The sequence below is a fragment of the Taudactylus pleione genome, unplaced genomic scaffold (assembly GCF_031769625.1).
Source record: "Taudactylus pleione unplaced genomic scaffold, aTauple2 ptg000270l, whole genome shotgun sequence".
Classification (NCBI taxonomy): Eukaryota; Metazoa; Chordata; class Amphibia; order Anura; family Myobatrachidae; genus Taudactylus; species Taudactylus pleione.
The window spans coordinates 8,561,022-8,580,383 of record NW_028284672.1 but is presented as its reverse complement, the minus strand read 5'-3'; the positions used below and the strand labels follow the sequence as shown (position 1 = coordinate 8,580,383).

The 19,362-nt window shown below is 43.8% G+C and overlaps 1 protein-coding gene across 1 annotated transcript in view; it reads right to left on the bottom strand.

Moving 5' to 3' along the window:
* SIK2 (salt inducible kinase 2) overlaps positions 1 to 19,362 on the bottom strand; it is a 181,269-nt gene that overhangs the window by 112,844 nt on the left and 49,063 nt on the right. The window contains exons 2-3 of the mRNA XM_088481364.1: positions 14,761 to 14,877; positions 8,757 to 8,820 (exon numbers count right to left, since the gene is read on the bottom strand). Coding sequence (XP_088337490.1) covers positions 8,757 to 8,820; positions 14,761 to 14,877 — 181 coding nt within the window. The remainder of the gene's footprint in view (positions 1 to 8,756; positions 8,821 to 14,760; positions 14,878 to 19,362) is intronic.

Sequence of the window (19,362 nt, the reverse complement as noted above, 5' to 3'; positions counted from 1 at the left end):
GACGTGCAGCCAAAAATGGGGTCATGGTCTAATTACCATATGCTGCGCCTCCTATGTGACGTTATTTGGAGGCTGGGGGGGGGCCTCAATAGCTGGATGTGCATGCACGCAGCATCCATTCGGGGTCCGGCACCGCCGCGGCAGTGGGGGTCCCCAACTTCCCGATTTGACCGGCCACGGGCCACTTTGGCCCACAGGTGGAACAGCAATACAGTATTGAAATCGGGATGTTGGGAAGGGGTGCGCCCTCTATGGGTGGTGCCCCTGTTCGACCACACTGGTCGAACATCCCTAGACCTGGCCCAGTGAGGCAGTAATGCATTACACCAACCGTGCTGCTCAGCTCTAATTAACTTACAGTGTTTGTTCTGTTTCATGATGTTCTAATATTATATAGTTTCGGTAAATGGGATTTTTGTGTGTGTATGTGTGCGGGGGGGCACATTTGTTGTATTTGAAAGGCAAATCTCTATAAGCAAAGAATCTACTGATATCTACAAAGAAGTGTGTTAGGGGTTGAAGGCAAAAATTTTGGCTCTGCCCCTAGGATGTTTGCTGCCTAGAACAGCCCTGACATTCAAATACATTTCCTTTAGAACTTAAGTATCTCCTAAAATGACCAAGGGTGCACTGGTGGTGTAGGAAATTGCAGAGGGGGAAGATTTTTTTTTTCTGTGCATCAGAATTTTTTTTATCTTCATTACTGTATTTAACTCTGCTACTATAACTTTTTTTGACTTCCGTAAGCAGCTCCTATAAGCAACTTCCCCACTATTCAATTCTGCAGAGTCACCATCATTAAATCTTGCTGTAACGTTGCTATCCCACTGCCACCACAAACTGAAGCCACATACATTACTTTAAAAATAATTACACATCCCTACTCTCTAAAAGGGATTAATGAGGACTAATCTTCAGAAGTCAGGCACTGGCCATTCGGTCAGCCTTCACATGGTTAGGTGTGTGAATGAATCAACAATTCAGCAGGAAAAGTAGATAATGTTTGTTCCGCAGCCCTGGATTTACATTTTTGAGATTTTGTAATCTGGAAGCAGACGAAAAAGAAAATATATGGCGTACGGTTATATGACTATGATAAAGCAGTTATCCCAGACTGTCTCCTGAGTGTCCTCATACTAAAGCCTCCTAATCAGGAGTTATTTTTGTAATGGCAGGAAATGGTCAGGAGAATCTCTGATCATTTAACGACAGGCGCAGTAGAAAATCCCTGTTTGCAAAGCTCAGAAGAACAGGAAGCAAATGTTAAAACAATTAAGGCAGAATGAATTAGTCAGGTAGGGAGCAACTTCATTAGCACTTCCTGGATCGCTGAGCGCAGGAATAATCCTGGTAGAAAACAAACAGAAATCCTTTCAGGGGCTCCTGGAAATCTGGAAATGTTCTATCTTTTCCTGGCCTGATGTAACACAGCAATTCTTAGGACATTGACGATAAATAGGTTTCTATTTAAGTGAGCTCATCGAGCTGTACTTTTACTGAAGGCGAAATAGTGTGGACATGAGGTCTGAACTCCAAAGCTAGGTACAACCCTTACAATGGTGTGATGCGATGTAACGATACATTGTGCGTGGCGTACATACTGCACGATCAGGTGTATGTGTATGACGGTGCGTTGTGTCATAACATGCTGCATGTAACATCACCGCGTGGTTCATTGCACCGTCAGATCTGCCGTGCAGGATCGGGTGCACACACAGTGTACGATAGATCATTTCGATCCGCGTTTAGTGTGTACCCAGCTTTAGGTCCTAATTCTGCATTTACAGTGTTCAGTGACCGCAGTGAAAGCGTTACGAGCATACGCATGACACAGTAACCTGTCGCTGGCAGCGTTAGGCTGACAGCAAGAGAACAGAGGATGCTGCTCAGGAGGGGACATCGCTGGACCTCGCCAGAGAGGTAAGTAATGTGGAATACCAGTGGCATATTTGTTGCGAGACTGCGAGACTAAACTAATATGCCACTTGTAATAAAGGTACATTCTTAAATGAGGCCCTAATTAAGCCTACCTACTTTCCAAAGGGATTAATGAGGGCTAATCTTCCAAGTGGCAGGCATTACATATGGAGTTATTTACATGGCTAGAATCAGGGAAGCCATGAGAGAAGTTGGCCACATTGCTAAAGGTGGCAGGGCCAAGCGCCTGTGGACGTGGCCATGCCTCTTTGTAATCATCAGGCACCTTCTGTTGAAGGAGGCATGATGAACCCCTCGTATGGGTTCAAATACAACACTGGACAGGTCCAGGCCCAGCAATTTAACTTAATGATGAAGTAAATTCAAATAGATTATAGGAGTTATACATTAACTTGGTGGCTTTGAGAGTAAATGTATTAGTGAGTGATAATGGGGATTCAGTGACTGACATCCAGGCACCTACAACAGCAGAAGAGAAAAACAACACTGAGAAGCCAGTCAGGAAGAGAGCCTTATACATATGCTGTTTGTTTTCACTTCTGCTAATTTGTGATCATTATTTAGCAAAAAGTAACTCCACAAATCGTTCAAAGTTGCAAACCTCTTTAACTCCATATATGCAAATAATTAATTGTTAAGATGATAATGATTATGCAGCTGAGGCAGAACCGGATATCGCCTGTGAATGCCGGGGGAACATCACCCCTTTGGAGTACATTTATCATGAAAAATTGTTGTGTTATTTTGTATACTTTTGCATTTGCCATCTTTAAAGCCATTACTGTACACATAGGGCCGGCGTAGAATTGGAATAAAAATGGGCGTACATTACTCAAAAGAAACATGCTCTGAAAAACAGCCTATTTGTGCATAAATGCAGCGTAGTACGCATCTAGGAATGCACAGTCAGACTTTTGCATTGGTAGTATATGCGCCTGGTTTAGCACAAGACATCGTCATCATCAGAGTTTGGTTACCTGCTCTATATTAAGTGCAAGGGATACACAATAGGCTTATATCCACTAGCACACTGGTCTGCACGGGCTACATTTGTATAAACACGCCTACGTAAGAACGCCCCTTCCCACCCTCGTTCTGCCTCTCTGATCGCAAGTGTATAAGCAATCAGAGTGTGTTCCCTCTGCATTCTCTAACGCTGCATATATTAATGTGCACACATAAGTAAAAATAAAAATTGCCTCTATAAAAGGTCATCAGCGAAATTATACTTTTACTGGAGACAAAAACCACAAAAAGATAGTCATGTGACATAAAATTCTCAGTTTGCAGTTTCGTGTACTGTAGGTTAAAGGGTATCGCTTCCCCTATTCTCATGCTATATTACATTAGCTATGTAACCTGCAGAACGCCTTTAAAATGAAAATGAAATTTAGCAATTGCGCAGTGTACTAGAATGGTGGGGGAGCTACATGATAAGGCAGGTTTACAGACCCATGAAATATACATACATATATATATATGCCAAAATTGCGGCCACTTTTTGAAATTGTAATGTTTTTCAACTACTAGTGCATTGATTCATATATCAAATGAAAGGAAATGTAATGCTGAATTCAACACAATAAACAGAGGTAAAATATTTGCATTACAAGGGAAGTTCTGCAGTGAAATCAACACTTAGGGTGAAAATCCCTGTGTACTTATGATGTTACTGTCCTATCAGTATTTCGTTGGGTATCCGGAGGTTCCCCACCACTGATCTATAGATTTAAAGGTTCCACGTATCTTAATGTGTGTAAGTCAAAATAAAGACCTGGAAACACAGGCATGCAGGCATACTAGTTGCCCAATATAGAAAAACTACTGTACTACTGATGCATAGTGGAAACTTTTCGTATTACATCTGGATTCCTCCGGTCTATAAATCTATAGGGGGTATTATTGGGATGCTATAAAGCTGCACTACCACCTAGGAATACATTTGCCACAACAAGCCCCAAGGGCATGCACGTGTCCTATGACTCCTCCCCCTGCTGCTATTTGAGGTGGGTGAGCTTTATGGATTTGCTGGTACTAGTTTACAGAATAAGCAGACCTCAGGGAAGATCACCAGATGTTGTAGCCGGACTAGGATTCAAAGGCACATTAGGAAACTACGTTTGTAGGTGGCAGCGCAGCTTAAATTGGTTTAAACACGGTTATCTGTGCTAAGCTGCGCTGCAGTGCTGCTCAGGGCCAGACATGTTCAGTTCTCTCTCGTTATGGGAATTTCTACACAAACATTTGCAGAGGTCACAAGATGTTTTCCCCCAAATTCGATAAGCTTGTGGAAAAAAAAAAAAATACAAACGACTCTTAAGTTCTCAAACGTTCACAAGCTCTGAAATAATGATGTGTCACAAGTTATTTTAACATTGAATCAATCCGACTTTGAATGTCTTCTAAATGGTTTCACTCGAAGAAAAAGCTCTAAGGCTAAATATGTCCAGACAAAAATGTAAAAGTGTTTATGTAATAATTATATTTATGTGCAAAACATACTTAGGGCACCAATATGCACTGGGAAAATGGGTAGAAAATGCAATCACCTACAGATCGAGGGAAGAAAGGGGCCTGAGCATGGTTAACACAGTGTTTTTTTTTCACGACAATGTTTTTAAAGCTAAACCTTGGGAGCCTTTTTTTTTGGAGGCTCCCCCTCGATAGGTAGAGTGTTTCAGGAATGGGTGTTGCCCTTCCTCAAAGATTGGATGGAAGGGGGCGGGGTTGAGCCAAGAATCTTCGAGTTAGGCATGGATACCTCCCAATCTACGTGATCCTGTGCCTGAAAGTAACAAGACGGTGGGGGCTGGAGGGGGCGATGTAAGAAACTCAACCAGAAGGGAGTTGGGATTGAACATTCTGCGGGCCTACTGCCCGGGTGAGATGTATTCAGAGGGGCTGACTCTGATTCATTCTCAGAGAATCCCCCTGAAGTTTAGGGACAATACCTGGCTCTCCTTCCATGGAAGGCTTTATATGTGAGAGGGAATCTCATGTGTAGAAGTGCTGATGATCATGGCTGCCCTTGGAAGGAGTATCAAGGGGAGGAGGAGACCATGGACCACTTCTTCAACATAAAAGTTTATAAAAGCAGTTTCAAAAGCCTTACGTATCCCTGAATGGGCTTCTGGAGCATTTAATGGATATGGAAGGTTTGCTTTGAGCACCATTTTTGTAGTTAGTTTAGCAGTTCAGTTTTGCACGTGGAACGCAAGGTGTCATATTGGCATTAGGGGTAACGTCCTTCCCTGTGAGGCAGTGGTGGGGGAAATTCTACACGAGGTGAAACGGATGGTGGATATTGACAAGGAAAGAATGGACGCTGTCAGTTGGTCCAGATTATGGAGCCATCTGAAGCCCCTTTGAGTGGGTGGTGGAAGTCCTTCCCTTGTTGACCTTAAGGCTACTATTCTGTCACATGGGGGGGTCCAGTAAATGATAAAGAAATGGTTTGCATACATTTAAAAGCTGTACTTGCTGTATGTTTCTGCTGCTTAAGGGTCAGGTTAGGTGCGAAGTGTGGGGGGGTTATGAGTTTTGTGTATGGGTAGTTTTAGGAGGTGACGTGTGATTATCCACAATGCAGTTATACTATTGTGCAATTATATTTATTATGTATATATTTATCTTTTGGATTTTATGTTATGCAAATGCAATCTTCTGTTTTTAATAAACAAAGACATACCGAGTGATATCAGTGTGGAGTTTGTATATTCTCCCCGTTTGCATGGGTTTCCTTCAAGTGCACCAATAGGTTAACTGTATTCAGCTGCACCAATTTCCACCAACATTTCAAAGACATAATGGTAGGTTAATTGTATTCTGATGAAACTGACCTGTGTGTCTGTGTGATGGGGATCACAGGGGTAGATGTACCTAGCCTTAGAGAGAGATAAAGTACTGACCAATCAGCTCCTGTCACTGTACAGGCTGTGTTTGAAAAATGACAGTAAGGAGCTGATTATCTTATACTTTATCTCTCTCCAAGGCTTATTACATCTGTAAGCTCCACTGAACGATTAACTATTCCCCTTAAAGCGCTGCATAATATGTTGGTGGGTTATAAAAAACAAACATATTCGTACAGTGTTAACAGTTTAGATCATAGTGGTGATCGCACCATTGACTCTTATTACTCTGATTTTTCATGCACAAAGAAAAGAAGCTTTAGAAGTTCTGTACATTATGTTTACTGTATTAATGCAAACCATATGCATCTCAACTATGCTGATAAGTTAGAACACAATGTATCTTCACATCATCAGAGCTTGTATGATCTGTAATGTATTGAAGTTTAAAGGTCCTCAAGACATGCTGCATTTCCAAATCAATTGATTCAGAAATGACACTAATGTTCTTTTTATATTCGGTTTGGCCTGAAATACTGTAGTTATATAGGCAGAACCGGAGGGATAGGTGCCTTGCTTCTACATTACAGTAACTATTTGCAAATCGCAAACTGGTGTGGGCTACAGTTGCACACTGAAAAAGCCAGAACTTTAAGTCTGCAAGATACATAATGTATGTGTCACATGAATTATTTCATATTTTAGCAAGTTTTCCATAGCAGAGAGGACTGCTGCGGTCACCTATCGATTAGGAGCACTCCAATACATATGAGAACACATCAAATGCGTCACTCTTCACTTAACAGCATGAAAATCTATTACCTTCCCTCCAATGTCAGTGTGGTTGCTATAGCAGACACTCAGGCCTGCAAGATATCACTTTAACTATAGGGTCCAATATAAACCGATGACCTCAAAGGACTCGCGTCACCTTACTGCACGGAAATGTATGTATGTATGTATGTATATTTTACCAGTCAGCATTGCTTTGGTCAGTTTATAGCAGTAATATATATATATATTTTGGTTTCCTAGAGAGGAAGGTAAACCTTCTACTGTGGTTATGTATTGACGGTTATATATAGGAGAACAGATGCGCTGCATTAAAAGACACCACATTCTGCAACTGTCGGATTACAATCTTGGCCAATGGGATGAAAGGACACATCTCGCAAATTCCTTGGATTAAAATGTGTGAAATGCTAAATATCCAAATAGTGATTTATAAGTATACACATTCTATGTACATAGAAGGCTGTAAGCTTAAGTGCAGACTGAACTGTCTAGCAAAAGTAATACTATAGTCAGAAACAGCAATGGTCCCTATGCCTTTCACAAACAAATAGAGGAGGTTAAAGGCGCTCAAACACGGTGCGATAGGCACCTTGCGCGGCGGCGGCCGATCCGACAGCCAACATATCGGGTAGTCCCCACACACTGAGCGATCCACTGCCCAACCGCCCGATAAGCCAACCCCACCTCTCAGCGCTGCATGGGCTAGTACATCGCATCACCAGATCTTATGTGCAGCATGTAAGACATGGAGGTGGAATGTACAATCCCACGGAAGCGCACACATGCCGATATCTTGCCCACACACAATACGATATAGCAGCAGGGGCGTATCTATAATGGGTGCAGGGTGTGTGGAGCAATCGGGCCCCTGGGTCCACACCGCACACACTGCACCCATAGCATCCTTACCTCTCCGGAGTCCCACGTCGGCGCGGGGGTCCAGCACTCTAAAAAACGACTGGAAAATGCCGCTGCAGCCATTTTCCAGTCGTTTGCACATGCGCAGTACAGGAAAAATGGCTGCCGTGGCCATTTTCACGGTGACCTGTGCATACTCTATAGACTCTGGGCGCACTCTAGTGCCCAGAGTCTATAACTCCGGCGCTGGCTGCGCACAGCTCAGTGCGCTGCCAGCTGCAAGACAGAGAGGAGGGGGCCCGTGTCGGAGACTGCACATGGGCCCCCCCCTCTCTAGAAACGCCCCTCTATAACAGCGATATAGTACCAATCCGTCAGATTGGCTGCTATATCGCACTGTGTATGGGCAACATTAGAGTAGTTAATGGATTGTCCCAATATTAATAAGTAACAAATAAAAGTATAACTATTTTATTTGGTATTAGAAAATACAGTTAGTATTTCATAATGGGAATGAAAAATCCCTCAAGCAAAACATATAAAACGTTCACTGCCATTTTCTATATCCGGCCTAGAATACTTCTCTAAATAAAGGGGCATATCCAATTAGCTGCGGGGATTACTCCACAGCTCTTTGTTGGCGCTGCCCGATTCAATTAACTGCAGGAACCCTGCGCACTAATCCCCAGAGGTAGGATTTTTTTTCCTCGCAGCCTCAGGAGATGAGAGGAATAATCTGCGTTAAAATAGAGTCTGCATTTTAATGCGTGGGGAAAACCCTTAGATTCCAACTCTTTGCATTGAATCTAAGCGTTAGCACGTGTTAACCAATGGTTTACCACGCTGGGAAAATACCAATTAATTGAATAGCTCGGAGCGTGAAACACAAAGTTATTCCCCGCGCGACAAACCCCGAACCTAATGAATTTCCCCCATTTGTCTAGCCCTGACCATTGTGGTAGAGGCAAAATATAATCTTTCTGAGGTATCTTTTGTAATAAAATTTATGAAAAAAAAATCCACAATCTTGTATATTCAAGCATTTACTTATTAACTAAAAATCTGTCCAATATTTTCTTCCATATTTGATGATTGAATCCATTTTATTAGACAATTAATTTTTTACTTATGAGTGGCCACACCAACAAAAGCCAGTTACACATATACATGGAAAACAATAGCACATATTTAGTATTAAAGTGCTGATCTTGTGTGCAAAACACTTTGGCATTATTTGCAGATAGGTTTTATGGCACAGACGTCACATCACCTTGTGAGTTGTACAGGTGACACACACAGAGTCAAGTAACTTACCGAAAATCTCTCCATTTTTGGCATATTCGGTCACAAGATAAAGCATGTTTTTGGTTTCCATAACCTAAAAAGGCAGAAAAAAGTGTTTAAACTTTGTTTAGGGGTTTAACATAATCTATATAGGCCTACATGACCTATGATTATCCCAAAAAAAGTTGGCAATCACTTTGCAGACACACGACTGATGTATAGGAATAAAAAAAAAAAAAAAAACACCAATATTATAGCGTGGCGTTACTCATTGCAATAATAGCTGTGTATAGCTATCGCTAACCAAAATAGGAGAACAGTTGTAACCTCCTTACAGCTATTCGGGGCTGTTGCCCGTGACAGGTTGGGTATGAAATACCCGCAGTCGGGTTGCCTACTGTCAAAATGCCGATAGTGACATCCCGATGCTCGGTATCCCGACAGGGGTCGGGTAAGTATACTAACCCTCCCTTCTTACACCCCAACACTCCCCGTTAGTGCCTAAACCTGACGGCCTGTCTGCTCCCCTGCAGTACTCTCCCCTCCATCCCATGCAGATCTCGCCTCCTATATTGTTGGTGTTCTCTTCAACATCAATTCCTCCCTTCTTCTCCCCAATGCTGTTCAGGAGCATATTTATCAATGATTTGCTTTAATCGGAAAAGTTTCCCCATTTGCATGGGGAAGCCTAAAAATCAATTACTGTGCTCTTGTCTCTGCTTCACAACCATGCCGGCCTATCTCCTCCCCTGCAGTGCTATCCCAGTCCACCTCCATCCCCTGCAGTTCTCACCTCCTCGTTGGTGTTCTCTTCAGCTTCAATTCTTCCCTTCTTCTCCCCAATGCAGTTCGGGAGCATATTTATCATCAATGATTCGCTTTAATCAGCAAAGTTTTCCCATGCATTTGCAAGGGGAAGCCTAAATAACAATTACTGTTGTGGGTACTTGTTTAGCTGCTATACCACTTCTGTAATCTCTATTTTGTTTATTAAATGGTGTAGAATTGAAATCAAGCTGGTTCACGCATGTTCACATCTACAAAGTGCCCTGACAGTGGTCAGTACACCTTCCATAAGTAGCGATTAAAAATGTTAAAATATAAACTTTGCACAGCAATATGGCTCTCCTATGATAAATAGTCTCAAACCTCCACTGTAGCCAGAGACTCCTCTCTGAAAGTTGTATGACGACATTATTATAATACATATTGATCACTATGTAAAAAGAAGCTAAGGCTCTATAGAGTCCAGTAACATCATAATGATAAATATTACTGTTGAAATACATACTGCGGAATTACTATTATATCAGTATATTGCTTATCCCTACCACAGGAGGCCCGTGGTGCCCTCATCACCCCCCTGGCCCTTGGACTAGTATGTTCCTGAAGCTATGGCTGCACATAAATATATAATATAAATAATCAGATTATAGAATGCAGCCTGTAAAGTATTACCAGCTACAGAGCAGGATGTGCAGCATAGTAGCTAGTACCGTCTTTCGTTTACTTTTTAATTCCCATGTTTGAATATGTAACGCTTATTTAAACTCCATGGATGAACTGTCTCATGTGATATAAGCTGACTCATCCTTCCAACATGTCTTACGGCCTCGACCTCATGATACCTCTGGATCCCAGATGGTATCAATATTATCTACTCTTACAGTATTGAATGGTACAGATGTGCCCTCATACATCTAGCCTCCCTGCGCGTTAAACAGCCCTTCTAATCCCGCCATGCCGTGGCGTGACTCGGTAGTGTTGAGAGTCTTTTTGTGCAACTTTTTTACCTTCAAATGCATCTTATTCAGACAGTGATATGAATAGCTAGCACAAGCAGCTTCTGTTGATTAAAATAATATGCGGCATGTCTATGTTCTCTGCATCTGCATGCGAAATGCTACGTTACAGTGTTACAGCCACTGACACTAATACGATCGGTACTACCGAGGGCACACTGAGCTCCCGCGTTGTGTCTCGCGACTTGTAGTGCCTGGAGGATAGATGTATGTGGACACATCTGTATATGGTGTAATGTATACCTGCACACAGGGCCGGATTATAGGGGGGTGACAGGGGTGGTCGTCCCGGGGCCCCCACACAGGAGCAGCAGCAGCAGCTGCACAAGAGCAGGCACCGTTATTAAGCCCCGCCCACCTCACGGAAAATGCACCGATTTGCGGGTCGATCGACTGGAGGCGGAGCCAGTATGATGCATTCCACTACAATTGTGTCATTTGGTTCCGCCCCTTTAATAACATGCTGCCTTCCTGCCAGGTCCCCTCCCCATCCACAACATGCAGTGCAGATGGTGCAAGGTAAGTGTGTGACACTTGTGTGTGTATGTAAGCATGTATGTTTGTGTGTAAAGTACAGTATGTGTGACACATGCATGTGTGGTGTATATATGTATTTTTCTGTGTGAATGTATGTGTGTGTGTGTGTGTAAGTATATAAATGTGTGTGTGGTGTATGTGTATATATAAATACTTACAATAATATTGATAGGGGCCCCCACAAAGTTGTTGCCCCAGGGCCCCCTCAAACCGTAATCCGGCCCAGCCTGCACAGTAAATTAATATAGGATAGACGTTATGAGAGAGTTGTGACCATATAAAGTTCTTGATCTATCACAGGGCTATGATCCATTATATATCAAAGATATGGGAAAGTGGATTTTATTTAAACAAAGCACTGAGAAAATGTTACATAGGATTATCTAGCCAACTTTAATGATAGGAAATTCCTTTACACTCTACTGTTCACTCTCATTACGACTGTGGAGCTGATGTAGAGTTGGATGTAAGCGTCTTCTCGTCTTTGTACTGCGCAGGCACACAAGGAATGGTTACACCTCCATATTTGCTTGCATGTTGTGATTATGACGCTTAGAGAGGATGAATAAACGAAGGGGTGTGCAAGCATTGGTCGAGTACAGCGAATGGTAAATGGGGCTCATATACACCCGTCAGAAGGGGTAGATCTGGTGGTTGCTCGACTCCTGGTGCAAAGTACGCACTGCCGGTGATGACACTCGCCTGTTGCTTCTGATTGGCCGAGTGCAACGTTATCTCTTCCGCTGATGCTATATACAGTAAACTATGAGTGTGGCTGCTGCAGTCTCCTTTTATTTCATTGATATTTGCAATCAGTTAAGAATATTCCTATTTGATTTTTACAGGGGAAGACAATAAATTTGTATATTTAATTAAACTTAATACTTCTATTTTGTTTATATACCTGAATTTAATAGTATTTTACATGTCTTTATTATTAACACTTTCCAAACACAGACTATCTTACAAATAGGATACTTTCAAGCTACAGCTCCTGAAGAATACTGTATACTTATTAGTGATTTTTTTTCTTTTACAAGTGGAGGTTTAAACACTTATGGGAGTACTGGTGGCAGTAAGATCACCCGGCTCTATAGTGCAAAACATTATTCATATCAGCAGATTTGTGGGGGTGGTGGAGGTAAATGGTAGAGAAGAAGGGGTACACACACACAAAAACAGGTTAAAGAAAGGGCACTCCAATGTACAAAAATAACAAAGGAGGTGGGTGGCAAAGAGACAGATGTGAAGACATATGGGCACATACAAATGTAGAGAGAAACACACAGAGATGGAGAAGAAGAAAGGCCCCGACACACTCACTTACCCACACAAAGGGGGGCAGAGTCAGGACGCCCATAAAGATATACACCCTGGAAGGGGGGAGAATTCAGACACTGACCTATACCATGATGGCAGCAAGGGGAAGCATAGAGGGGCTCAGTAACATTACATCGGAGGAAGGACAGAGATGAGCAATGGCGTAACTAAGGGGGGGGTCGAGTGAGGTACGTGCCCTGGGTGCAGTCGCACCCACGGTGCGTTGGGGAGCGCAGCCGGCCGGCGTCAAGTTCAGTGGTTAGTATGTAGTGCGGTCCGCACTACACTGTAACACACACCGTCGCTGGGTAGTACACTCGTACTACCCGGCAGTGGTGTGTTTGTTTGAGCAGCCAGTGAGAGTCAGACAGACTCTTATTGGCTGCTGCACCCAGGGCCGGTGCCCTCATGAGCTCACTCATGAGCTCCGCCTTCCGTCTCCCGCACTGGGTGAAGGGAGAGACGTCGTGCCGAGCAGGACCGGAGGAGCGGATGGTGGAGAGCGCAGGAGGTGATTCAGGCAAGAATAATTTTGTCTGTCTGTGTGCGTCTACTTGTTTTATGTGTAAAAGTCACTACTACTGGGGGAACTGTATATTGGGCACTACTGGGGGCACTGAATAATGGGCACTAGATAATAGGCACTACATAAGGGGCACTATATATTGGTCGCTACAGGGCGCACTGTATAAGGGGCACTACTGGGGGCACTATATATTGGTCACTACAGGGGGCACTGTATAAGGGGCACTACTGGGGCAATGCATAAGGGGGGAATACAACAGGAGGCATTGCATAAGGAACACTACTGCTGGGGACATTGCATAAGGGACACTACTACAGTGGGCATTGCATGAGGGGCACTACTACTAGGGGCATTGTATCTTTCTACAATTGCTTTAGGGTAAAGCTTGTGGTATATAGCGCAAAAAATAACAAGTTTAACCAAGTACTTTAGTGACTTCACATTAATTATATTAGAACATGCATGCTTGCTAATACAACATGAGACCTGCATACCTCCCAGCAGTAAGTGAGCCTGGACCAGGACAGGGGGCATGGTCACATCATGTGGAGGGCCTATAGCAGTCATGGGGGAGGGGGGTATGGTAACACCTCTGAGGGCGTACCTAGTGCTGAAACACATTAAGACTGCCCCTTATTCCCCTCATGACCCTGCAAATCACCCTTCATTACCACACACACACTAGCAGAATGGGTTGGGTATGGGATCCCGGCGGTCAGAACTCCCAACAGGGTTAGGATCAGTGGTGGCTCCAGAGGTGGGGCTGCAGCACAGTCCAATATCAAAAAGGGGATCTACACCAACTGCCACCCCAAATGCTCCCCCTATTTGAATATTGAACTGCGTTGCAGCCTCACCTCTGGAGCGGTCACTGGTTAGGATACCGACACCTGTCGGTAAGAATCCTAAACCAACCCCTAAACCTAACCCTCCCCCACAGCACCCTAACCTCCACTCCTAGTGCCTAAACCTAACCCTCCCCTCTAGTGCCTAACCCTAACCTGACTGGTGTAGGGATTCTGGCGCCGGCATTCTGAGCATCACCATCCCGACAGCCGGGATTTCAACTATATCCCAGCAGAAGGTGCAGGCATCCCCCTTCAACCGGAATCGGTATGTATGACCTGGCATTCCGGAGGTTGAAATCCCGACGCCGGCAGCCCGATGGGTGAAGATCCCAACAGCGGAAGTAAGTAAGCTATCCCTACCCCTCCCCCCCCCCAACCCTCCCTTAGTGGTGCTTGACCCTAACCTCCATCCCTAGTGCCTAACCCTACCCTCCCCCCAGGGGTGCCTAAACCTAACCCCTCCTTCCCGCACCCTAAACCTAACCCTGCCGGGGGGTGTACCTAGCCCTAACCTCCCCCTGAGGGTGCCTAATCCTTAGTCCTCCAGGGAGTCCCTAAACCTAACCCCCTCCTAGCGCAGCTAAGAGGTTTCGACGCCCGGCTTACCTTCGTTCGGTATGCCGGGCATCGGGATTTCGGCAGGTGGATAATGATAAGCGTCGGGATTTTGACACCTATCATTAGTCCCATGCCGGGATTTGACAGTCGCGAAGCTGGTGGTCGGCATTTCGACTGCTGGCTTCCTGACTACATACCCTTCAACGTCTATGCTTTAGGTTAAAAGATGCAGCTATAACCGGAATTCTGTGAGTAATATTCTATGCAGCCATGAGGCGCCCTAGCCCAGTGATGGACAACCTGGCATAATTCAAGGCCTGCATTATTTCTAGATGGAAATGTGTTTTATAATAAATACAGGTTTAAAAGGTCTAGCTTTTTTTTTTTTTTGCAATTTACAATAGTACAACTTATAATAGTGCAATTTCATTTTGGAAAGTTACCTGGTAAAGTTTGATAATGTGGGGATGATCCAGCATCTTCATTATTTGAACTTCTCTGTAGATTTTCTCCAAATTTACAGCATCCAGCTGAGACTTGTCTATAATCTTTATTGCCACCTGCAGAATGAATGGGTGTAATATACTGTTAGCCAGTTGACCAGATTCAGGATCTATTTTCATATAAAACAAATTACATAATGGTTCTGGTTGAATACACCCCAAAGGGGCCCTTTGTTTCTTCTAAAGAACACAGTTGTCACCTGTCCCTAATTTCCAGCGACAGTCCCAGAACTGAAACTTTGTCCTACTATCCGATCCATTCAAATACATTGTTTTATTTTTCATACATTCTATACCCAGTACAGGGCCCAGTACACATTGGGAGGTATACCCAGTACAGAGCACATTACACATTGGGAGGTATACCCAGTACAGAGCCCAGTACACATTGGGAGGTATACCCAGTACAGAGCCCAGTACACATTGGGAGGTATACCCAGTACAGAGCCCAGTACACATTGGGAGGTATACCCAGTACAGAGCCCATTACACATTGGGAGGTATACCCAGTACAGAGCCCGTTACACATTGGGAGGTATACCCAGTACAGAGCCCGTTACACATTGGGAGGTATACCCAGTACAGAGCACAATACACATTGGGAGGTATACCCAGTACAGAGCCCGTTACACATTGGGAGGTATACCCAGTACAGAGCCCGTTACACATTGGGAGGTATACCCAGTACAGAGCCCGTTACACATTGGGAGGTATACCCAGTACAGAGCCCGTTACACATTGGGAGGTATACCCAGTATAGAGCCCGTTACACATTGGGAGGTATGCCCAGGACAGAGCCCAGTACACATTGGGAGGTATACCCAGTACAGAGCCCAGTACACATTGGGAGGTATACCCAGTACAGAGCCCAGTACACATTGGGAGGTATACCCAGTACAGATCCCAGTACACATTGGGAGATATACCCAGCACAGAGCCCAGTACACATTGGGAGGTATGCCCAGTACAGAGCACATTACACATTGGGAGGTACTGAATTGGAGTGAATAAAAGAAGTGTTATCGGGAACATGTCCACTGGTCAGGTCCTCTGTCGAATGCCAATGACAAATTTATATACAACATAACACCTACCTAGTAGCAGTGCCCCTTGGAAAATTATTTCAATGTAGTCATCCATGATGCAGTATTTGCCACCTCATACAATGTGAGAACAAATGATAATAATGTAATAAATAATGATAACTAAAAGGAGCCACATTGTGGCAGAGAAAGTTTTCTTGTAATATTTTACTACCATTTAGAAATAAAAGGGCTTATTTAACAAAATGAAGCAAGTGGAACACCTGCAGTAACTCATAGCAACCAGACAGCTAAAAATACAAGACTGCTCAAAGCGGATATGTGATCGGTTGCTTTGGGATACAGTACATTATTTTTGCACCATATTATTAAATAAACCCTATACACTCAGTGAGGGGAAACTATCTACCTTCACACAGGGAGAAGGCAGTAATAGTGAAAGAATATATAAATGCAACATTAAAATAACCAAAATTATAATATTCTTATATTGCACTGATCACCTACGTAGTTGCCAGTAGTTCCTAATTTCCAGGGATGCTCCAAGGTTTAAAGATTTGTCCCTGAATACAGATGTGTCCTTGTACATCTTTGCTGTAGTCGCGCAAATAAAGCACCTCTTGGCGCGCCAGGTCCCGTGAGACTCTGCTGGCGTCAGGAGTCTTTTTGGTCAAAAATACGTCTAATTCGCAAAGTAATGTGACAAGCAGGTGCAGAACTATGGGAGACAAAGGAGGCGCCTGCCGCCGGGCTCCAGCTCAAAAGGGGCACCTCCTGAATTCTCCACAACATATTCACCAACTTAGGGCTGTAATTATATACCCGGAGTATACCGTCACGGCCACCAAGACATGGCACCCCTTCCCGGCACCTGAGAAACCACCATACACTAGTGGAGAGCTCCATATCAGACTATCAGCTGCCACTTTCTTCTATCTATATCCTGCCTGCATGCGAATTGCTGCATTACAGTGTCAGCGTTTGTGACAGGGGGGGCAACAAATGATCACTTGCCTCCGGGCGTCTGGGATGAACTTACGCCACTGGTGACAAGGATGCACCAGCAGACTGTGCTGATTAATCTGATATGCGACACTTGTAGATCTGTGTGCACCTGAGTCTCTGAATCTGTATACAAAGCTTTTTTCATTCCAAGTTCCGTTGTGCTGCATATACAGACTCAGGTGCACACAGTACAAGTGAACAAGTGTCGCATATCAAATTAAGCAGCACAATCTCCTGGTGCATCTTAGTTGCATCACATTGCAACTTTGGCACATTTTCGGACAAAAAAAAAAAAAAAAAGACACCCAACACTAGCAGAGTTGCATATAACCTGGCGGCTCACTCACACCAGGCAAGTCGCGCTCCATGGCGTATTGAGGCTAGATGTATGAGGACATTCTATTGCTTGACAGTATTTACCAATGGCACAATATTATTCCCCTTATTGAGCATGTCAGATGCAATTAATAATTTTTAGGCTTCAGAACAGCGATGGGGAACCTTTTTTCTGCTAAGGGCCATTTTGATATATATAACATTATTTGCGGACCTGGTTCAGGCCATGCCCCCTACGCGTGATGTCACATGGGGGCAGGTCCACAATCGCTGGTGATTACAGCAATGCCCGGAGCATCCTGAGGATGCTCCAGGGAGCTGTAAGGGCAGTGGTGTGACTGTCTGAAGCATCCTAAGGATGCTCCAGGTGGCACTGCTGCATAGATTCTGGCTGTAGTGTCCCATTCTAGGCACCAAATGAGGCTAGCAGAAAAAAGCTCAGAGGCCCAGTCCAAATGATTCCAATGGCCTTATAAGGCCCCCGACAGGAGGTTCCCCATCCCTGATTTAGAACATAATACTTAATCAAGATCAGTGCCTCATAAACAGATTCAATAAACGTAAAATGATGGGTGCTGTAGTGCTTCGGGGTTTGCAGAGACAGTAATCATCATAGTCTCCAATTATACACTGGCTAATCTGTGCCATACACAGTGGAGTTAGCCAATTGTAGTTATCAGGTCATCATGGTGGCCTAGTAAATGGCCAAAATTTTACCTTTACCAGAAACGATCTATAAAGTTTAGCAAAGAATATAAAACATTCACTTGCTTGGCATTACTCTACGCCGGGGATGGGGGACATCACCTCCAGCTGCCAATTGGTATAGCGAATGGCACTGCATTATGGACAAGCATGTGGGGGGCTGCAGCCTTTTCTGGACCGTGGTTACCAATGAGTCAGTGTCAGTAACATTGAACTCAATTTTCACCCATCCATCAAAACAAAAAGCCGAGATCAGTAACATCCATCATCTGCTGACATTTCCATTGTAAGCACGGAAGTACCACAAGAATGATCTCAATCAAGACAAGTATGGTTGTAAACTCACATGATGCTACCAAATAAAAAATGTTGACATAATAATGTGCCTGCAAAGAAAATAAAATGTACTTAATTAGTAAAATTTTGTAAGACTGAATGGAAAGCATGGCAAGTAAATAGGGTTCTCAGCAGCCTCCCCTAGCTTTATTTATGTGAACCTGTGCTGTCTCCTTTATCTATAGAGGAGACCCAGCAGCCTCCGCTAGCTGCATGCGAGTCTGGTGATCTCCCCCAGCAGCATGTGAGCCGGAGCTGTCGCACAAATTCACAATGAGTAAAGCTGCTGACATTTCATGATTCCAGCCATTTCTCAGAATTATATTCATCTCCTCTGGGAAGCGGTGACAGCTGGCAGGGGAGCAGCAGGATTGCGACAGCGTCAGCCTGATTACCACTATACCCCACGGGACTCCCCCAGGACACTTTATGTTTCATCCCTAGTGAGTTTTATCTTAACCCTTTAGGTACAGGAAGTGTGTGACCGTCTTACATATGTCAGAAGGCAGTGACTAATTATCACAATAAATGACTGCACTGATAGTAAAACACAATTTCATGCTTTTGGGTGACCATGCCTACATAACATAAATAAAGGAATCATTGTGACCGTCGGCTTCCTGACTGCCCTAAATAAATGTAATAATATAACCAATGTTACAAAAACCAATAGTTGTAGATTGGAGGCAACCACAGGACTATTAACTGAAAATATTAAAGGAATGTACTTGCTGAACCAGCCATTATAACAAGGATATGTTCTGAATTATTTATTTATTAGCAGATATTTATATAGAACACACAAATATTACGCAGGGCTTTACAGAGAATATTAAGTCATTCACATTAGTCCCTGCCGCAGTGGAGCTTACAATCTATATTCCTGTATTTACACACATATATATTATGGCTGTTGTTTTATTTTTTATTCCTTTTTCAGAAGCCAATCAACCTTACCTGTATGTTTAATGGGTGCAAGGTGTGCTGTGGCCCACACCGAAAAACCCTGCACCCATAGTTAATAATATACTTACCTCTCCGCAGATTCTGATGTGCTGCGTCCACTTTCCCAGTGACCTGCGCATGCATGCGGGAAAATAGGTGAGGGTGCCATTGC